This window comes from Cupressus sempervirens, chromosome 10 (genome assembly GCF_028749045.1).
Source record: "Cupressus sempervirens isolate cs-2001-9-10 chromosome 10, ASM2874904v1, whole genome shotgun sequence".
Taxonomy (NCBI): Eukaryota; Viridiplantae; Streptophyta; class Pinopsida; order Cupressales; family Cupressaceae; genus Cupressus; species Cupressus sempervirens.
This window is the reverse complement of record NC_143127.1, coordinates 799,741,823-799,765,283: the sequence shown is the minus strand read 5'-3', so window position 1 is coordinate 799,765,283 and position 23,461 is coordinate 799,741,823. Positions and strand designations below refer to the sequence as shown.

The 23,461-nt window shown below is 34.1% G+C and overlaps 1 protein-coding gene across 4 annotated transcripts in view; it reads left to right on the top strand.

The window, feature by feature from the left end:
• LOC149536336 (uncharacterized) overlaps window positions 1-23,461 on the top strand; it is a 176,011-nt gene that overhangs the window by 23,209 nt on the left and 129,341 nt on the right. The window contains exon 2 of one of the 4 annotated variants that reach the window (XM_089804682.1): window positions 10,284-11,067. The exons of 2 other annotated variants lie outside the window; for them this stretch is intronic. In XM_089804682.1, coding sequence (XP_089660808.1) covers window positions 10,284-10,309 — 26 coding nt within the window. In that variant the 3' untranslated portion in view covers window positions 10,310-11,067. Of the gene's footprint in view, window positions 1-10,283; window positions 11,068-23,461 lie in introns of those variants that run through there. One more of the 4 variants, XM_089804679.1, reaches the window with a different exon arrangement.

Below are 23,461 nucleotides of genomic sequence, written 5' to 3'. Positions count from 1 at the left end.
AGTTCTTTGAGACAGGTTCTTTAGTTAGTTGAGCAAGTTTTAGAGACATTACTTATCCATGGGATTCTTTCCACACACAATAGAAGCATGTCATTTGTACCTATGGCATTGTTTCTTCTTAAGGGGAGGAACACCATTTTGCATTCTTGGATTAGCTTCTTCATCAGAGCAATCACTGTTCGACATTCTTCCTTGGGGGGGGGGGGGAGGGGGGGAGCCTATTCTATCTCTCTTCCTCTTCTTATTATTCTTTTATGTATATATTGGATGTGTGTCGTAATGGGGGGGTCTTGATTACTCTATCCATCTATGCATCCCTATTCATCTCTCTTTTTGGGGGAGGGTTTTTCCCATGAGGTTTTCCTTCTTTCTCCACTTTCTAAGAGATTGCATTTCATTATGTACATGGATACCTAACATGGCCTCGTAGCTAAGACCCATCATGCATTTCATCCTAAATTTCATAAGCTTAAGGGCATTCCCCTAAGTTGCACTTAAGCGGGGGGAGGGGGGGTGGGTGGGTGGTGGTGTTGGTGTAAATAAGTATTTACTATTTACACTTACTTAAGTTTACTTAGGTTAATGCATTATTTTATTATTTATTTAGGCGAGACACTTAGGAGTTTGTGTACTCTCACAAAAGTATGCAACTCTAATTATGCACATGGTGTCTACAACACTGGAGTTTGCATCATTCATTGAGTTGTCATGTTGACAACATAGTTATTCACACTCCTAATTTATCACATGTTGTCTACACCACTGATTTGCATGATACACCATTGCGGGCTTATCCTCACATCATCGCACTTACTTCTGTGCTTAATGGAGGATGACCCATATCTAGTGGACATGCGCTTGGTTGTATGATTTATCATGATGCTAATTTCTATGCATTCTAGAAGCTCTCTAGAGGCCTTTATATACAGGAACTCCTAGTGTACTCTTCATGTGGTATATATGACATATTGAATGAATATATCATCATTCTAATCATACTCTCTCTTTGGTCTACTTTTGTGCTTGTGTTTGAGTTCCTTAGTGTTTGATGAATTCTGGCCTAAGCCAAATTCTTATAGGATTTAATTGCATAATTTTTAGGTTAGATTTATTATTAACTCACATTTCATGAACACTTGTTCACACAAACCTATCCCTCATGAACATGTATAAAGAAGTATTAAGTACATTGATCTAGAGACAAGTTAAAGTCTGAAGGGATGAATTCTTCCCTTGCATTGCCTTATTTATGCCAGCACATATACATAGGGAGATCAATTATGAACATTGTAGGAAGTTTACTTAGTTGCTTCTAAGTGCTTAATATGAATGTTTAATGAAGATTAATTAATAAATGATTATAACTATAGTGAATAATCTGATAAAAATAATTATGTTATCTAAAATGAACAAACTAACTTTCAAGGACAAACATTCAACTCCTTGAACTCACTACATCAGACAATAACATAAGCCTAGGACTACAACACAAAGACAAGACACCAACATGATACAATGACATCTTGTAAGGATTAGGTACAAAGGACAATGATAGAATGCAAAATAAAATAGAAAAATAGTAATCTAATGATGTAAAAGAGAAGATATCGCATTTGAGTATTGATCTCATAGAATATCAATGATATTCTCTAAATACTCTTTGAGTAATGACCTTCAAAAATGTTGAGATGCAGGATATTCACCAAGTACTGTGAGTAATGGCCTTCTAGAACATCAAGTCACATGATATTTATAGTCACCAAATACTTTGTGTTATGGCCTTCTAGGATATCAATTTGCATAACATTTACCATGTACTAAAAATATTTACAAGGTATGTTCACACTTTTTATGAATGTTCTATTGAGCAGTGAGTTTTACGAATACCAAATTATATAATTCCTTGAGGGTGTTGGAAACATATCAATTTGGCCACTAAGTTTTTGGAGATGATAAGATTAGTAGATGTAATGGAATTTGTTTCATTAAAAAAATGGATTTCATGTTTTCTATGAGAGGTGGCCTGGTTGCTTACCATTGATTGTAATACTAAGTTATAAGGATATTGCAGTTATAATCCTTCCACCTTCTATACTCTAATTAAGACATTCTGTTTATGTAAGTGAAGATTAATTTTCGTACTAATGTAGTTGCAATGATTCAATGTTTACGACAAAGAATATACTTTTTTTTTTTCAATTGTCCTAGATGTTTCGATCTTGCGTCATGTAACTCTACTCGTCACACAATTATGCACCATGGAACTAAATAACACTCTGGCTCATGAGGCTAATTCTACTTCCCAATCGACATCTTGTGTGATTGCAACTAGCCCACAGTGCTCCACTACATATGGAGATATAAAAGAGTTAGTAGCTTTGGTATTAAATAAAATAGTAACCATGCTACCTTGTATTATACTTGTGGCCTCGATCATTGTGGCTTGATGCTCAGCCTAGTGGTTGTCAACTACTACAAAAAATCTATGGGATCTTTGCATGTCACTGATTGTAGGCTCTAAGATAGCCCCTCTGACCACCAAATAACTGTCCCTATGGACACTCTCTAGCTATATGATCCATGTCACCACAAGTGTAGCATGGTCCTTGGGTATAAGACTGTACACCCTATGATCTGGACTATTATGGACCTCCTGACCTGCTAGATCTACTATATCCACCACTAGAAGACTTTTGAGTCTTCGCCAACTATGACTGTGAGCGCTGTGCCTTCTGATCCTATTTAGGACCCTATGACTACCATTGTTTGGGCTTGGAGCCTTGATAACACTATGAGGGTTTCTGCTACTACTGCTATGATTTCTTTTGTTGAGATTGTTGGCCCTTAGAGGACCCTGCTACATAGTTCTAATTCCTTTTCCAAGGGGGTTTCTATTGTCCTGATTGCTAGGTAGAGTTTTAGTTCTGAGACTGATCCTGAGACTCCTGTCTACCCTGAGTATCGTTAGCAACTAATGCTATCTCAACTACCTACCTAAAGGTGGTAGGGAAGGCCAAATGGACTACACCCTAGGGTGAGAAATTTAGGCCCATGATGAAGCGACAGACTCACAATTTTACGTCCTTCATGTATTCAATATAAGGAAGGAGCTCGAAAAATCTGCTGTCATATTGAGCTATTGTGAGGCCCCTCTGATGTAGAGAATGAAATCCCTCTTTTTGCTTCTGTTTGAAGTTATCAGAAAGATACCTCTCTCAAAATTTCACCAAGAATGTCTCCCATGTAAGGGTATCCATCCTCACTCCTATTGTTTCCTCATGTTGTTGTCAATTAGAGACATTCTCCCTCAGTTGATGGATTGCTAGTTGTGTCTTCAAGTTACTCCCATAAGGACGTAATCCAAAACACCACTACAAACTTTGTAACAAGGCCTCTACTATTACTCCATCAGTGGAACTGATAGACAATGGTGGTTGGAGTTGTATCAACTTCCTAATCTCATCTCCTACATGTCTAGGAGGTCTATCGAGTGGCAATCCTAACTAATGTATCAAATCACCCTTGTGATCACCCTGTCCCTCAACCTTCCTTGGTGGGGGACTCCTACTCCTCTCTCTACCACTTTCCCCGCCTCCTCTGGGTCCATGTGCTTCCTCTTTGAGAATCTACTACTCTGGCTAAACTATGGGTGGTAGCCTCTGCTAGACTACTCTAATCAGTGTCTTGAGGGAATCAAAAATCCTGATTCAGGTTCGGTGGTGGTGGTGGTTCATCCTCCTGTTCCGCCCTAGCACCTCTCACTCTACGACCTCTATCTCGTTGATGATTTCATGTGATGGGAGGCATCCTTCACAAAAATTAAAGTTTAAGATAAGTTGACATGTAATGGTTTTAGGTTCCTAGTGTTGAAACATGGGCTTTGATACCAAAATGTCATGCCCAAAACATAGAGAAAAAACACATTTTTTAAAAATTTAAATTAATTAATCTACTAAGCTTGATATATGGTTGACTACGACTTACATGACACAGGTTTTTGATAAAAATCTATATATATATTTGTTTTATAAGTTACATTATAGTTATGTTGAAGGGCAGATATAAGTTTTCCTAACAATACCTTAACACTTCATTTCAGTTTATAACCTATGTGTAGGAATAAATAATTATAATTAAACTTTCATTATCTAATCAATTATTTAAAATAAAGAAACCCAATACAATAAATTAAAAGATCTAAGCATTAATACTTTTTAATTCATATACTAATTAATATACTAAGTCATCTTTTAAAATCAATCTTAGGTTTCACTATATTAATATTAACAAGATTAATGTTGTCAATCGCAATTTAAACATTACTAATATTAATTACATCGTGCATGATAAAAATAATATATATTTTAATTAAATTTAAATAAATCTAAAATAATATTAATCTTATTTACTTTTAAAATTTTATACACATTAATTAGCAAAATTATATTATATCAACTAACTAACCATCTACTAAAAACATAAATTAAAAACTAGAACTAATTTAAAATAATATTAACTTAACCAATATAATATTAACTAAGGAAATTATTAATTAACAACATAACTAAATTAATTTAGTATAAATTAAACTAATCCAAATCTAACTAAATCTAACATCTAACAATTAACAACCAACTTTAACTTACTAACTAAAACTAATTATAATCTAACACTAATACATATTAACACAAACTCTTAACTACCCATAATAATAAAATTAACACAAACTAAAACTAACTTACCTTTCGTAACAACTAACCTAACTATCATTATTACCTAACCCCATACTAACCTTCCACATGTCCTAGCCCCTCTAACCTTACTAACACCTAACTACTAAGTAACTAACTCGCCACACACTCCCCCAAGTTACACCTAACCCAATCCACCCAAGACAGTACATGGCCCAAGGACTAGCGGCCCCCAAGAGCCTTGATGTAAATAGGATTTCAAACAAATAACGACTTTCACTAAAATATGCATAACTTCTTCAAAACCAAATGAAACTAATCCAAACCAAAAAAAAAAAGAATTTTATTCAGCATTCTATCCAAAATTATAGATTACACATGGTTTCTAGGTCGTACAAAACCTGGAGCGAACACTAAAACTGAGAAGTCAATCAGAATAACAACTCATAATTTCACTAAATTTGTTTCAAATGTAAATGTTTCCTTCCATTCTTCTTTGGTTTGACCATACATCCATTTTTATAGTTCTTGTGGTTGGTTATAACTTCCAGACCACCTTTTAAACCATCTCCTTACATTCTTTTAAATCATTATGTAACTTTGATAGAGTTTATGCACTTTAAGCATTTTCACATTACAACATTACAACATTTGATAAAATTTCAATCACATAATAAATTTTTCTTAACATCGTTTGGAAATCAAATTGCATGACTTTGTATATCATCATTTCATCTAATTACCATTTAAACATATGAATACAATTTTGAATTATAGAAATGCCATAGGAAAGGTAAAACATCATTGCATGCATTTAATGATAAACATATGCATATAAATTTAATCACTTGGAATATCATATGAATTGAAAATACTCCATTTTTATTCAATCATCTAATTCAAGGACTCCCTCGGGAAAGAACCAAGAAAGAAAACATGAGATCATAATCATTTCAAAAATAGGTTTAACAACAATAGTTTTACAACAGATCATTATTCTGATGAGAAATCTTTCGACATATTTGAAATGAAACAACTTTGCATTCCTACTTGGCTCCATAACAAGGTAGGCACTACGAAATCTACAATTTTATCAAGGTAATCATGAAGATAACGAAACTTGTTGGGAGACATAGATTTAACATGAAGACACATTCAACCCATTCCAAGTTTACACAATAGGTGCATTATCAAACTAGACTAGGGAGAAGGTGGATTTTTCTAGACAAGAGATGTCAGCCACAACACCATAATAGATGCCCTTTCGAGGCTATAATCACAAGAACTTTCATTCATTCATTTCTCAATTTCCAAAACATAAAACATGGTTTGTACTGATGAGTAGGGGCCCATAGCACCCTACTCTCTCCCTCTCCTCATCATGAGAAGAGATTTTGCACTGTCAGAGTCCAACTGAAGCCCTTCTCCCATACATGACCACTTCTACCCTATCTAAGGGTCAGTAATGCCAACACAACACTTACAACTTCCTCAAAAAATCAAATTTAAAACAAAAAGAAAAATATTTTTAAAAAAATCATTATAATCTCATCCCTTACATGTTCATCATACACACAAACACACATGCAAAACCTACTTTAAGAAATGAAACACAACATGGAGACACAAGATTGAAGGATTCCTACCTTCACAAATGGTTATGGAAAGTTAAAATCTGAGAGGAGCTATCCTTCCTTCTCCTTCAATCCTGACTTTGCTCCCTAAATCTAGAGGATGAGTGGACAATCTTCCACCCTCAAATTTGCCACTAAATAGGCTCCTAACACAACCACCTACAAAATGCAATAACTCCCCACTTGATTAAAAGAATTTAGAGTCTTCTAACTTAACCTCAACAGTAAGACAAACTTCATGGTGGAGTAAAAACTTGTCCAACTCATGGTGAAACTCTAGTTTTTGTACTAAAGCAAAAATGAGATATTTGGGTGGTCATTAAAGTTAACAAAAGGGGCTAGAGGAGTCGAAAATGCCCCCACTCCATACATATACCCCATAGGTACTTAGTTTTCATAATTTTTGGCCTTTAGAACTATTTGAAAATATTTGAACTTTCTAAAAACCCTAGGAATGTAAACTTATCACTAAAAGCTAATTAGGGTAATTAATCCCAATTATTTACAAATTAGTATGAGGTTACTAACCTAGTCCAACTTAGATTTTTAGGTTATTTGGTTAACCCTAATTATCATGCTCAAATGCATATACGAATCACGAGTGTCAAGTGACACTAAAAGATCGCTGTTACAAAAAATTAACAATTAATGATTATAGAATGATAAACACATTTCAATTTATGATACAAATAAAATATGAACAACAGGGTTTGCATCTTTTATAAGACTCAACCCTAGTTTTCACAAACTATACAAAGGGTTGAATTGATGCAGGAGCATCTTGAGGTATAAGGGCAATCCTATGTCACCCTAAAAAATGTACTTAGACTTTGTTTCTATTTCATGTGTTTTCATTTTTGGACACCCATTTGGGTCAAATAAAGGTTCCAACTCTCACAGTTCCACTATCAGTGTGCTGGTAAATCTCAAAAAAATAAGAGCATGTAATTGGGCCATCATTTTGGTAAACTAGAAGGTGTGAATTGGTCAGATGAATGTAATTGTGATTTAGAGCATTCCAAAAAAAGAATCAGGGCAAAAGACCCCACGATTTGAAATTTATTGCAGTTTTTTGGGTTTTGGAGACCTCCTAAGAATGCTTCAAAGTCAAGTTAGGGGCATTAAATGACCTCAAAAAGGGCCAAAAAATGGGGGACGGTGAAACTTGTCCATAGGGTTATAGAGCGCTTCGAGAGCTTTTCGAAAATGTAAACGGTTCGTCAATTAGAGCTATTGTTCAAAAGTTATGCCTCTCGGAAGTTTGGTTACCGTTTTTGGATTCTCCTAGATTTGCTCCGACTTCTAACGCAACTTCTAGAGCCTTCTATTTGGTTGGTGGATGCCTACTAGCACCTTCTAGAATGTATTCGTAGTCCTTAGCCCTTCAGGGTCTATTTAAGGAGATTCCTGGCATTGTAAAAGGCAGTTCAGAGTGGAGTTTGACAGGAGGTATTGAAAGGAGAAATTATCTCCAGATTTATGCTATTGTAAGCCCTTAGGGCATGTTTTGAATTTTATTTTCTCTGTACTGAATGTACTAGCTTATTTTTCAGTTAATACAATTTCCCTTTTCTGTTGTGTTCATTCTGTTCTTGGGTTGTGTCCCCATCATGAATTCCAATTCTCCATTAGATTTCCCAGCTAATAAATCTTACACACTCATTTTACACATCAGTAGCTCGAGAAAATACAATGTATATATATAAAACTCATCTAGCTAGTCATAGAAATCAAAACATAAATCTTTCCTATAATTAACTATTTATCTCATTTCTACTCATATATTTAACCATTAAAAATTTCATAATCAAGGTGTTAACCATATTCTTAATTCTGAATTCACTTACTGTACTACATCATCAATATGCATGTTCATAAAAAATTAAATAATATGATTAAACATCTCAAAGTAAAACATCACATGACATAAAATAGCATAATAATGTCCCATCTATCTGACCATATTCCTAATTCTGAATTCACTTACTGTACTACATCATCAATATGCATGTTGATAAAAAATTAAATAACATGATTAAACATCTCAAAGTAAAACATCACATGACATAAAATAGCATAATAATGTCCCATCTATCTAAGAATGTCTCAACATATTGAGTCATGAAGCATAAAAATAACAATGTATTAGCTATAATATGATGGGTCGGTGTGAGGTGTCACATACATCCAACATCCTTGTCTTACATTTGAGATAAAAGATGTGAAACTAGAAAATTCCACTAGACCAAATACTTAATAAAGCCAAAACAACAATGTTCTTCATTTCCATACTTTAGAAATTTCTCATTTTGACTTTTGGTATGATCTCCTACTGCAATTCTATGAAATTAGAGTTTAGTTTCCACCAATGAAAAGAAGTACACATATTTACCACTAGAAAATTGCACTAGAACAAATACTCAATAGAGGAAGACCAACTATGTTCTTCATTTCCATACTCAACCAATTTCTCATTCTGACTTCTGGAATGATCTCCTACTGCAACATTGTGAAATTAGAGTTTAGTTTCCACGAATGAAAAGAAACAAAGATCTATGCAATGTCTCTCGCCAACATATTGTATTTCCTCTCTTGTAAAGAAATCATGCTAATACGTGGAAAGACTTTCCTTTTTATAGTTTTTGAACCTTTGAAATGAATGTCTTATTATGAATAATGTACCAAATCAGGAATAAGTCAATCCTTGCCAATTAATCATGGTTTTCATCTCCAAAAGCCTTTGGTATGGCTAATTTATCCATGCTATTTTGAAATTATATTTTTAGCTCATTAGCATAACCAGTGCTCGAATGAGATCTTTTCTTCAATTGACTATTAATGTTTGTAAATTCTTAAATTAGCAACGTAATCATCTCCTTGGTCTCTTTTAGTAACTTTTTATTATCCATGATATCCTTCTACAAACATTTATAATTCCACTCTAAACTATGAATATGTGTGATGCAAGATGTTTTGTTTGATGAAATTATGCCTCCAATAACCCCCACATTAATACTTATGATGATAACCTTACATAGAAGTATTATGGTCTCCTTGTGTGTAATTTCCTCCACCTTTGAAATGGTCATTTTAGGTGATACACTATTTCATACTAAAATCAACTCAAAGGTTTATTCAACTTGATTTTCTCCCCATATTATTTCTATAAGGATTTGGGGTTAGCACCCCCAAAATGGGGTCAAGGGGCAATGCCCTTGCGAGGTCCTGTGGTAGCACCCCAGGTGCACTTACTGTCACAGTACATGGTTGGTTCGAGGGGAAGTGCCCCCACAGAGGTTTTGAGGGGTAGTGCCCTTGAAGCCAAAACTGCCCTTATATTGTAAAAGGTGTCAGCTATTATTTTACCCATTGGATGACTTATTCTAGCCCTAATTTTTTAAGCTACAAAAACTTGTATAAAATTTCTTAAGGTTAGGGATTTCATAATGTTATGGTGATATTGTAGCTTCTTGCAATGGTATTGAGCTGTAAGGGATTGTGGATTGTAATCAATGGATAATAATAATATTGGACTTGCTGTTTATGGACGTAGCCCATGGATTGGGTGAACCACATTAAATCTTGGTGTCTTGTGTTCTCTTCTGTGCGATCTATTATTTTATGATATTGTTTATATTTTCATGTAAATGTTATTTATGTCTAAGGTTAATCCTAAAAAATACTTCCATTAGTTGACATCTATTCTTTTTGAGATATATCTCCACAGTTGGTGTCCCATATCAATAGAAGTAATATGAAATTTAGTTGTAGTTACCTGGCTAGATACTTTATAGGAATTTGTTTGAGTTATTTTTGTTGATAATCTAAAGCATCATCCTCTATAATTCTAGAAATGGTTTTAAGCTTATTTTTGTTGGAGATAGGTAGACTATAAAAGTTGGTACACAACATACCTATCTTTTTTTCTAATGGCTTCAAATTTAATATTTTATTATAGGGATATCTCAAGACATGTTGGGGTAGAATAGGTTTGGGAGGCATTCTTGAAATAATTAGAGCTAAGGAATATAATTTTTTTCATAGGAGGACTTCTATCAACATTCTATGACGAGAAGGGGAAAAAGATCAAACTACTTGCTCATTAAATCTTATGTCTATGGTTTCTAGAACTATTAGAAATATTGGTGGATGAATAGTTTGTCATTGATGTCAAAGTTACTATTAGAATAAAGAAGTGACGATCGAAGAAGGTGAAGGAGACATTATTAGAGAAATCTTGTTAGAGAAGGTTAAGATGAAAGTTTATCAAAGAAGCTTATGAAGGAAGTCTAGAGCTGATCTAATACTAAAATCTATGGTCAAGATTAAGGTTAGGGTTGACAAAAAATATACACAAGGGGTAAAAAAGGACAAGAGAGAGAATGCAAACAAGGAACATAGCGAAGAAGACATTGATTGAGAAGGAAGAAACAAGCTAATCTAACAAACTTAAGGAGAAGTACACTATGTGTCAGATTATCTTTTACAATACTTAATCAGGTTTTACAAGATTTACAAAGTCTTTAATAGGACTATTGAGTTTGTCCATGAACTCTTGTTAAAGTCTCTAACCTCTAACCAGGTGAATACCTAGAGGGGAGGATAAAATCTCTTTCTAGATTAGTCATAATAGGCTAAGGATACCATTAGCAATGTATCGGTCATTTCTAACAGAGTTAGTTTATTAAAAGGAAACACTGATGTATGCATAATCGAAAAACTTTTCTAACTGCAGTGAAAAAGTTGTGGCTTCCATCTTGAATGCATTTTTTCCATTAGACTAATGGTTTTCTATGATATAGATTATTTTATGTTATGTATGAATTTACTTTCATGAGCTATTGATTAATTTCATGCATATGGACTATCGATCATTAAATGTTGAGCTACCAATTAGATTTGGATTTTTGGAACAAGATTGTTACATATTATCAGTTATATAAATGAAAATTGAAATTATTTTCTAAGTATATTGATTCACCCCCCCTCAATATTTAACCTTTCCTATCTATAACTAATAATCAATATTAGAGCTAAGTTCTTTTGAAAGAAGTTTAACAAATTGAGAGTAGATATGGAAAATGGAAAGGTACAAAAATAAAAGACAACTTGAAGATGCCCTAAGTGAAGCAATAGCTCAAAATGATGACCTAAAGAAAAAATGAAAGTTGCATTTACAAACAAGAAAGAAATGTCGAAAAGATTACAGATATGTCTTGAAGATCTTGAAGAACTCTCACAAAAAATTACAAGTTCAAAAGAAATTGATATTGCAATAGTTGATCTATTAGATAGAAACACTATCCTTGAAAAAAATCCATAACAAAAAAACATGGAACTTGAAAGTCAAGCTCCAAGGATGTCTCAGTTGCTAGAAAAAAATAAAGACTATTAAAGATGGAAAAGGGAAATTGGAAAGTGATAAGACAAGACTAGAAAAAGGAATTAAAGAAAAAGACAACAACATCCTTCAATTGCAACAAGAAAACAAGACGTTGCATAGATATATAAGTGATACAAATGAGGGAAACCAACAAGCCATTGTTGAAAGTGAAAAATTGAGGAAAGATGTGAAAGATCTGTCAAGTAAACTAAAGATAGAACAATAAGTCATTGAGAAGCTTACAAACTTTGACCCGAGCATAAAAAATATTGATGAACAATTAAATTGGCAATGAAAACTAGGAGATATAATTGTACTTGGTTATACTAATAATTTTTTTTTTGAAATCTATGAAGCATAAAAAAATTGCAAATAAAATATATTCCAATCAAGAAACAATCTGAATAACAAACCTACATGTCTCACTAAAAGTATCCTTTAACGGTCTCTTCTATAATTGCTACATGTTTGGACACATAGCAAAACATTTTACAATGAGATCATCAAGTACATCTATGAAAGGAAGCTTCATGGATCACTACTATAACTACAACCTATTTGGTCATAAAGATTAACACTATAGGAGTGGAACTCTATTGACAAGGAAGTCATGAAATATACAATGAAACATCTATGGAAAGAGAGGACACATGGCAAGAGAATATTGGTATAGAAGTGTAAACACAAATATATGAAGATCATGTTATATCTATCACAAGTATGGTCATACAGAACAAACTTGCAAATACCAAAAAATATCATATGACCACAATAATATTTCCCACTTATTTGCCAACTTTGACATTGAAATAGATATTTAAAAAAAATCCTCACTTTCAAATGTCTATTACTAAAAAACTGTAAAGAATTTGAAGATGATGTAAAGTAGTGCTTTGTAATGTTTTCTGTGTAGTTTCTAACACTTGTTTTTATAAAAAACAATCCAAAGTGATTGAATTCCATTTTGTTTTCTCCTTCAAGAAGTGGTATATATGATAAATATGCATTTTTCAAGAGTGATGGCTATTTTGATCAACATTACTTTGTTTCAAAATATGATAATGACAAAATTCTTTCTAGGTTAGAATTGTAACATCAATACCTAGACACCTTAGTTGGTTTTGTTCAATTTCGTTAAAAATTGTAGATTTTATTCAATTACAAAGTGATGTTAATAATAAATTAGAAATAGGTTGATTTTGATCAATAAAATTTATTTTGTATAAATTGAAATAAATTTTTTCTTATTTTGCTAGAAAGGCAACACACATACCTTTGTAGAACATATTTTTCATTTTTTTCTCATTTTTTGTTTTTATCAAAGCTTCAAACTTAGACTTGTGAGATGGACAAACAACCTATATTTAATAAAGCTACAAATAAAAAATTACAATAAACACAATGTATATTAAAGTATAGTCATTGGAAAGCTTATTTAGAGTAGAAATATTAGGTATATTTAGTTGTAAAACTTAGACCTATTTTTCCCTTGTTTGAGACCTTAGAAGGGAAAATTTTGACACAAGAATTCAGAAATTTGTGAAAAAAAGGTATTTTGGGGGCTTTGACTACAACCCTTGGAGAGGCTTTGAATGAAGCCCCCTTCATTCAAAGCCCCTACTTGTAGAATGTGTGGTACAAAAGGGGTTTCATTTACTTTCTAGCTACTAGGAGCTTTGAATGAAGAAGGGGGTGTAAGGAAAATTGGCAATAAAGAATATAACCGCTTCCACATAACCCATAATAAATCTAAAATAAACACAGAATTAAAATCCACATGCAAGAGAATAGACAACATACCCACAAAATTGTGACACAAGATATACCCTGGGAAACCCTCATTGAAGGAAAAAACCCAGCTTCCAAAAGCATCCATCACCATGTATTATTCAGCAAAAATACCAGCCATACAACCATGGAAGCCTTCATGGCCGTAGCCACAACCGAGCAAACTATGTGAACAAGCATGAATCCACACATCCCATGCCATGCTTTCAACCTTCACAAATGCTCCCTTGGCTAACCTGTCAAGCTTTGTCCCGCTTGACTCTTGCCTTCTGTCTTCTCCTTGTCACTCTTACTACAACAACTACCCTTGTGGCTGCTTATATAGTAGCAAGTCCCACAAAACCACCAAGTGGTATTACATAAACCATTTGCTAAAACCATGTGCTACCTAACCCACTGACCCCACATTTAATATTGGGCATTTAATTCTTTTTCCCAATATTAAATAATTACATCAAATATTATCACAATGTTACAATACAACTCATCAAGAATATTCCATGGGAATCTTTACATGTTGCACGTCCATCTAGGTGCAACATTACATAATAAAAATAAAATAATAAAATATAGCAATATTATGCAATGTGTGCAACACCCATTATTTCAACAATCTCCCACTTGTATACATTGCATAGGGTCAATCCGTAGCCACATAAATGAACAAGGGAACAATCCCTCCCAGCACATCCACCATCATGAATCAAAATACACCAAGTGCTCCATCCTGGTACCCGCAACAAAATCAAAGTATCCAGAATCTCGAACATGAATGATCTCACCTCCTATTATGCCACTCCCACTGGACATACATAGAAGCCATCCAAAGAGAAAACCACCCAACCTGTCGAATTAGAAGATCATAAAATCCTGTACTAACTAAAATTTGAAGCACAAAAAACCTGATCCAAAGGTAATCACATGTATATGTAGTTGTCAAAATATCCATAGCTGAAATAGCACCCACAACAAAGTGCCAAGCCCATCCAACTATCCATACCTCAAAGGTACAACAAGTGAATCTTATATCACTGACATATCCAATCTGCAACCTGCAATCACAAGCCTTAAGAGCAATACTTGCCACATATATACTAAGAAGCTCCCACTGCAAAAGATAATGTCAAATCTATAACCAATCCACTCAACACATCTCAAAGAAGTGAATCCATGTAGTGTCAAGGACATCCACAATACATAAACTAATATCTTGCAAGAACAACTCTCATAACAAGTCTCCAATGCTCTCCCAAGTTCACCACAACCAACATAGGAAAGAGCTAAAGGAATAACCATGTCATCTCTCACATGACATGCATGAGCACAAACCAGTGATCACAATCTCCAACCAATCTCAAATCCAATGTAGGCAAAACTAAACATCCAAGAAGATAACCAAGACTAGAGAAACCATGCAAATCATAACCTGTATCATGTCCTTCTACACACACCTCTAGATGTAAATTGTGCAAGTATGATCTCCTCCATAAAACCCCAACAAGAAGCCTCAACAACACCCAAACCATACGATATAACTAATCATGGATGTAAGCCTCTCACAAGAAGATCAAACTCAATAAAACCATTCCTAAACCAACGAATAACCGTTCCTAATCCAAGGAAAATGCCCAATATAAAACCATCTCCCAAATTCAACCAGCATAACAACATATGCACATGGAGATAACCAATGCTAAACCATCTCTCAAATGAACCCTCCAGAACTAACTCATGTACCATAGCTCAAGATCCATATCCATGAAAGACAAGCATAAATATAATGCAACTGAGAAAAAATAATGAGCTATACCTCTCAAGTAGCAAACTGCCAAGTAGACCAAGAGTGGGGAATGAGAATGCTCATCAAGATACCCAAGTCTCCAACCAAGACTCATCTAAGAACAATCTCCTCTCAAGTCCATATCAGGTGACTACCCCTCAGACTTCCTGCTGAAACCATCAACCGTCCCAACAAATACTTCTCTAATCCAAGAGAAATCAGCATCACCACTGTCTCTAAGTATCCATGAGCACCTGTAACCAATCAATCCATGCCAACTCCAAATGCAACATAGCAATATCATGAAGTATCCAACTTATGATTAGTGTACTCAATACCAAGAGACTAAACCAAGATCAATGTCCAAGTTCCAACCATGGCCTCAGGAACATAAACATGACAACATGATCTTACCATCTCAACTAAAGAGATAACATGCTCCATATGAACACACCATAACATGTCACAACTCTAAACGCGTATCAAGAGTATACCATGACATAATAATGAAACCATCCTCATACCAAGGATAACATGCCAAATAAAAGCATAAACCACACCTTTGCCAAGAACCCTATGAGTCTTCAAGATGCAACCATCTCCATACACCATGAAGAAAACCATCTCCACATACCAGGAAGAACCATCTCCACACACCATGAAGATAACCAAGAACTCCATGAGTCCTCAATATCTAACCATCTTCACACACCATGAAGATAACAAGTGCACCATGCAAATGTCAAAGACGCTTCTGCAGCAACAGGATCTAAGACAAACCTCCAACATCTGTAAACACTCAATAAATATATCAATGCCAACAACTCCCACTCAAGCGTGGTACCAAGTCACCTATGGCATCATAAAATCCATCTCCTATATGAAGATCCAAATCAAACCAGGAACTAATCCTGCACTGTCACCCCATCACTGTCACAAGCTCCCACTAAACTGTGTATCCAAGCTATCCATGACATAATGATGAAAAAACCATCCTCTAACCATGAGAATCAACCAAGGCATCAAACTATCAAAGAACTCAAAGTGCACATCATGAGCTCCTTAAAAGAAAACAAATAACCATGATCCTCAACCAAGAAGATGTACCACCATAACCGAATCAGAAAATCCAAGCTAATGAACATCAAGGATGTACTTGTATAACCAATCATGTCATGCCAAAATCCATGGCACCATGATCACATCCATGAACCGAGCATCTATCTCTCAATATGTCCAACCTGTCAGCATAGTCAACCACAATCCTCTACCATGACTGTACCTGGTAACAACATCTCATCCCTTCTACATGAAGATAAAATCATAAAATCATGTGACTTAGGGCATAGACAACCCAAATCCAAGCCACCAATCTGAATATGTATCAATAATGAAAGATCAATGGGCAAAGACAACCCATAACCAAGCTATAAATACAACCTGTAAGTATAGACCGCTTACAACATTGCACAACTTATAGACCCAACAAGTCATCATGCATATCCAAATCAAACACTGATAACCATATCATCATGAGACCAATCTAAAATATGAACTGAGTATACAATGACATCAAATCTTAAATCTCCAATGCCATAAACTCACAATGTTACCATAGTCAAAATATATACCATAAACTGTTCAGATAAATATATCAACAAATAAATCATGCCAAACCTACAAAAAATCTAAACCAATGTGTAGAGCTCTCCAAGAGCTTTTCGTTGACTACTCGAAGTCCAAAATTCGACTCCGTATGCCCAAGTTATGCCCTAATCCGTGCTCAAAATAAAAAACATCTGACTTTAGAGCTCTTAAAATCTAAAAAAAATTTCAAAATCATAGAACCAAACCTACACCATCTTGTAGTGCTCTGAATTAGCTTTCCAAGGCCTGTAAGAACTCTGAAATTCGATATTCTGAGAGAAAGTTATGGCCGTTTTACTAAGATAGTCTTTTTACCATTTTCAGTACGATTTTTCATTTTTAATATTTTTTCAGTGGCGAAAATTCCAACGGGATTAAATTTGACGGCCATCATGGGCTGAAACCAAAAAACTCTTTCATTTCCTCTGAACATGGCCAAATTAGGGCATATTATATATCAAAATTTATAGAAATGGCAACCCAGATCCAATGGTGAGGTCTGTTTTTACCCAAGAGGTCATTTTTGCAAGCTACCCCCCAAAACCCTCATTTAAATGAAACATCCGAAAAAATTCTTTTGTCCAACAATTTCACATGCCCAAATCATTTAACATCTCATCATAATAGCAAACCCAAAACCTTTAGATCTGCAATAAATCATTCATATATCATGCCCTTTTCTTTTATCCTCTCATGCATTCCCATGGATTTAATCTAGGGTTACAATAATAAAACCATAGCTCTGATACCACTTGTAAGGAAACTTGGCAATAAAGAATATAACCGTTTCCACATAACCCATAATAAATCTAAAATAAATACGGAATTAAAATCCACATGCAAGAGAATAGACAACATACCCACAAAATTGTGACACAAGATATACCCTGGGAAACCCTCATTGAGGGAAAAAACCCAGCTTCCAAAAGCATCCATCACCATGCATTATTCAACAAAAATACCATTGCCATACAACCATGGAAGCCTTCATGGCCATAGCCACAACCGAGCAAACTATGTGAACAAGCATGAATCCACACATCCCATGCCATGCTTTCAACCTTCACAAATGCTCCCTTGGCTAACCTGTCAAGCTTTGTCCCGCTTGACTCTTGCCTTTTGTCTTCTCCTTGTCACTCTTACTACAACAACTACACTTGTGGCTGCTTATATAGTAGCAAGTCCCACAAAACCACCAAGTGGTATTACATAAACCATGTGCTACCTAACCCACTGACCCCACATTTAATATTGAGCATTTAATTTTTTTTCCCAATATTAAATAATTACATCAAATATTATCACAATGTTACAATACAACTCATCAAGAATATTCCATGGGAATCTTTACATGTTGCACGTCCATCTAGGTGCAACATTACATAATAAAAATAAAATAATAAAATATAGCAATATTATGCAATGTGTGCAACACCCATTATTTCAACAGGGGGCTTCATTTGAAGGTTGAGCTTCATTGAAAGCCTCACAGATTGGATGTTCCCACTTTCCATTCAATCTCTTTGTGATGGAAAGGGAAACCATTAGAAAGATATTACTATTAAGCGTAAAAAGTGAAAATCTGAAATAATTTACTTTGTGTGGTATTGACAAAAAGCAATTTGAGCAATTTTGTATCCTAGAAGTTAAAGTAGACATGCTTTGCATATACTATGTGATTATGAGAGAATGGAAGCTATGAACATGGTTCTTCTTGTTCTTAGCTTCAATGAAGGACTATAATTGAATGTTAATATCCATCTAGTAGATTCAAACACACGAGATGATGCTAGAGCTCTTTGATCATTAACACCAAGGGTAATACTCACTGAGGATATCACTTCCTTCTTTTATAATAATATTGTAGTACTAGGCAATCCATTAATTGAAGAAATGTACAGAAAGGAAATATTTTTGGAAGAATGGGTGACAATTGAATACAAGCACCTCGAAACCCAGGGCCACACTCATATGGTGTATCTGCCTAAAGTTTTTGTTGATAAACTTATTAGGTTTGTAATGTATAGAGTAAATGATGGAGCACTATGGTTAGACATGGATGGACCAACAAAGATCACAAGGAAGGCTGTCAACAAAATTATGGGCCTGCCGGTGCAAGGAAAGGAATTCCCATTAAGAGTTAGCAATATGGCTTAGATGAGAGAGATAATCGAGATCACTTCAAACAAAAGAGATATGGTGATAGACATTGTGAAGCATGTAGGGACAAGGTTTGCTACAATGATAATTAGATTAAAAAAATTATCAACCTAGTCACCCCAACAACATGCAAAACATTGGAATCTAGACTGCACACAAAGTCACTACATAGTTAAATGTAAATATGGAAATATTGAAGAAGGAATGAGAGGAAAATATACAATTTGGTACTTTACTAATATGTATATTCTTCTACATTACTTTTCCCCCCCCTAGTATAGGAAATGTACAATGGAATGAAAGTAGACCTATTATATATTTGATTAATGAATAGGTTGAGTAGACAGGAGATGAATTTAAGAAAAATATATGGAATTACTTTAAAGAATTTCAACTGAAAATGCAAGCATGTTACCAAATACTAGAAGAAGTGGGCAATAGATATAAGGATACTTTATGTTTTTTTTTGCTGACATTGATAATTGCAGATATGACCAATGGGGCCAAGAACTTCCTGGGTTCCTTATGGATATTATGAGATATCAGAAGATGAGTTGGTCATTTATGCTGACCACATACTGAGCCTACCAAAGAATACTTCAATAGAATGATGTGGGACTTATGAATAAGTTTTTGAGAATAGAAAAGCTTTAGAGGCCCCAACAACCAAGAAGGAGAAAAAGATAAGAGGACATATGGAGCTGCACACGATACATTGAGCATCCTAATAGTACATAAGGTCACACAAGCTATGTCTGCAGTTTAGTTGGCCACACTGACACAAAAAGGAACAAGTAAAGAAATATAAGCTACTAGTGAAACAATTACAATCTCAAAACAAGTGGAAGAAGGTAATGAATAACTTGAGGAATATACTCAAGAGGAAGCTACATAATAAATAACTATCAAAATTGATAAGGGGAAGGTATTCAAAAGGATGAAAATGCAACATGACTCTTTAGGGTGGAGCATAATGACTAGGAGTGAAGCTTAGAATTTGATACCTAAGAAGAAATATCAAGTTGAATTGGAGAAGGAAGTGAGTTTATGTGAAAGGATATCAGGAAAAAAATTGCACAATATTCCTATTGATCCTAGGGAAGTACCAAAATTTATCATAGAAACATGAGCAGTTGGTAAGATGGATACCAACTCATTTGAAAAATTAGTCAAAAATAATAAGAGACTGATTGAGGATTCAATCATAAAATATTTCAAAGAAGCATGCAAATATTTGGAAGATATAAAGGACTTAGTACCACATGAGTTATACACTACTCTATTGGCTAGATGACATTCAACAAGTATGATCGATAAAAGAATTGAAGAAAAAATTTTCACAAGAGTTGTGACTTGATCCATTGGTGAAAAATTTGGAAGTTTCGAGGGATAAATTCCAAAAAGCATTCAGAACAAAGGTATTGATAACTATGATACTAGTTAACAAAGAACCCATTTTACTACAATATATCAAAGAAATTTGGATTGAACAATTGCAAAAGGAGTAGACTAAAGCAATTGAGAAAGGAGGAACCTCAAATGTTAAAGATGTATTTCCAGTAAGTGAACTACTTAGAGCCACAAGTACATAAAATGACAAGAAATAAATAGAGGAGGAAATTACAATTAAAGATATTATAGAGAGGAAAGATGAATAAGAAGAGGAAGACAATCAAGTGAAGAGAATAGAAGTCCACAAAAATCCAACAACACTACCAAACTGAACACAAGGAAGTAGATACATCTAACAAGGCTATAGTTAGTAAATCTGCAATACAAAAGATAAGTAGTGTAGGTCAACTCGATCTCACTAATCATTCTTTAATATTCACAAAGGAAGTATTGAAAGCAATGAGTAGACAAGAGGAGGAAACATCAATCTTGAGGTTGATGCCAGAAGGACAAATAGCTATAGAGGGTACCACAAGTAAGAAAAAATATAACTTGGAGAAATAGGGAGTCAATCAAAGGATTTAGACACTTAGGAAGCTTAAGAAAGAATAAGGACATCAACAATCAAGGACCGATCTCATCACAACTGACAACTATAAAAAATGGAAGGTCGGTCGACAAGGACAAGGACAAAGACAAAGATAAAGGTGAGGATGAAGATAAAGATAAATAAAAGAAGAAATATCATGACTAGAGTGTCCAATTGAAAAAAGTTAGAGAAAAAGGGAAAAGGGAAGAAGAAGAATAAGATAATATTGATAATGATATACCTAATGAATATCCCCAATTCGACATATCGAAGAAGCGACCTCTGACTTTGAATAAGAAGGACAAATAATTATTCATAAAAACATTTGATTATGAGATGGAATTTGATGAGAGGATATCAAAGGGAATAAAATGAGAAGTATTGTGGAAGACATCAAGAATCATTAAGGATGTCATGCTAGAAGGCACACAAGACAAGGAGAAACCAGCAGAGAGACAATTAAAAGTCTACTTATATATAAATGGAAGAATCATGAAGCAATTTGAAAGAAGAATTAGTAAAAAAAATTACAAGTTATATGTAAGAACAAACAAGACAAAATTTGACAGCCAAGCTTACAAATTTGAAAGGGAAGCTACAAGAGAGTATAAATGGGTTACAAGTGATGGTTAAAAATGAATTAAGCAAGTATATGACTTTGTGTAGTTTTGACACATTCACTTCAAATTCTAATAATAGGTGTATTGGAGCTCAAAATAAAAGACTGAGTCATATTGGGAACCTAGACTCATTAGTTAATGTAATTCAACATGCATTGAAGAAGAAATATCTTATTGCTAGAGAAGGAGAAATATTATCCAAAAGAGATAAAATGATTCATAAAATTCTAGAGCTACAAGGAATGACAAGTTTACATATTGATGTGATGCAACAAAGCTTGTTGTGAGCACAATAGAGCATACACATTTCAGAGGAATCTACATTAAGAGGAATGGAGAATATGATAGTAGAATTTGGGAAGCATACTTTGACAATTCAAAGATTAAGGAGAACATGGGATACAATATTAAAACTTAAAAATTCTAAGTATACAAATATTGTAAGAAAATGGTAAAAAAATATTATTAACCTTTCACTGCATATTTTATATTTATTCGTGTTTATTGACATCGACTTCCATAAACAAAAAGCGAGAGAAATATACAAAGGTTATAGAAGAGGAGTAATGCAAAAAAGAAAAGATAGAGGATATTGGTGCATACAAAATGGGGGGGGGTACACATATAGGTATAGAAGATAGAATTTTGAGAAGTGAGAGTTTTTTGTTTGTTTTTCTCATCAATACCAAAGGGGGAGATTGTTTGAAAGATTGTTGGATGAATTGTTTGTCATTGATGCCAAAGTTACTATTAGAATAATGAAGAAGTCACTGTCAAAGAAGGTAAAGAAGAAATTATCAAAGAAAGCTTTTCGAAGAAGGTTAAGAGGACAATTTATCACAGAAACATGAGTAGTTGGTAGGATGCATACTGAATTATTTGAAAAATTGATCAAAAAAGATAAGAGAATGATTGAGGATTCAATCATAAAATATTTCAAAGAAGCATGGAAATATTTGGAAGATATAAAGGACTTCGTACCACATGAGTTATACACTACTCTAATGGCTAGATGAAATTCAACAAATATGAGAGGTAAAATAATTGTGGAAACAAGTTTTATAGGAGTTGTGTCTTGATCTATTGGTGAACAATTTAGAAGTTTGGATGGACAAATTCCAAAAAGTATTTAAAACAAAGGTATTAATAACTATGACACTAGTTAATGGAAAACCCTTTTTACTACAAAATATCGAAGAAATTTGGATTGAAGAACTGGAAAAGGAGTAGACTAAAGCAATTAAGAAAGGAGGAACCTCAAATTTTAAAGATGTATTTTCTGTAAGTGAACTACTCAGAGCCACAAGTAGAGAAAATGACAAGAAATAAATAGAGGAGGAAATTAAAATTGAAGATATTATAGAGAGGAAAGATGAATCAGAAGAGGAAGACAATCAAGTGAAGAGAACAGAAGTCCAGAAAAATCCAACAACACTATCAAACGAAACATAAGGAAGTAGATACATCTAAAAAGGCTATGGTTAGCAAATCTGCAATACAAAAGAATAGTTTAGGTCAACTGAATCTCACTACTTAGTCTTTAATATTGATAGAGGAAGTATTGAAAGTTATGAGTAGAAAGAGCACAAAATGACAATCTTGAGATTGATGCCAAAAGGACCAATAGTTACAGAAGGTACCACTAGTGAGAAAAATGATAACTTGGAGAAACAAGGAGTCAATCAAAGGATGTAGACACTCAGGAAGCTCAAGGAAAAATAAGGACATCAACAATCACGGAGCAGGCTCATCACAACAAACAACTATAAGAAAGGGA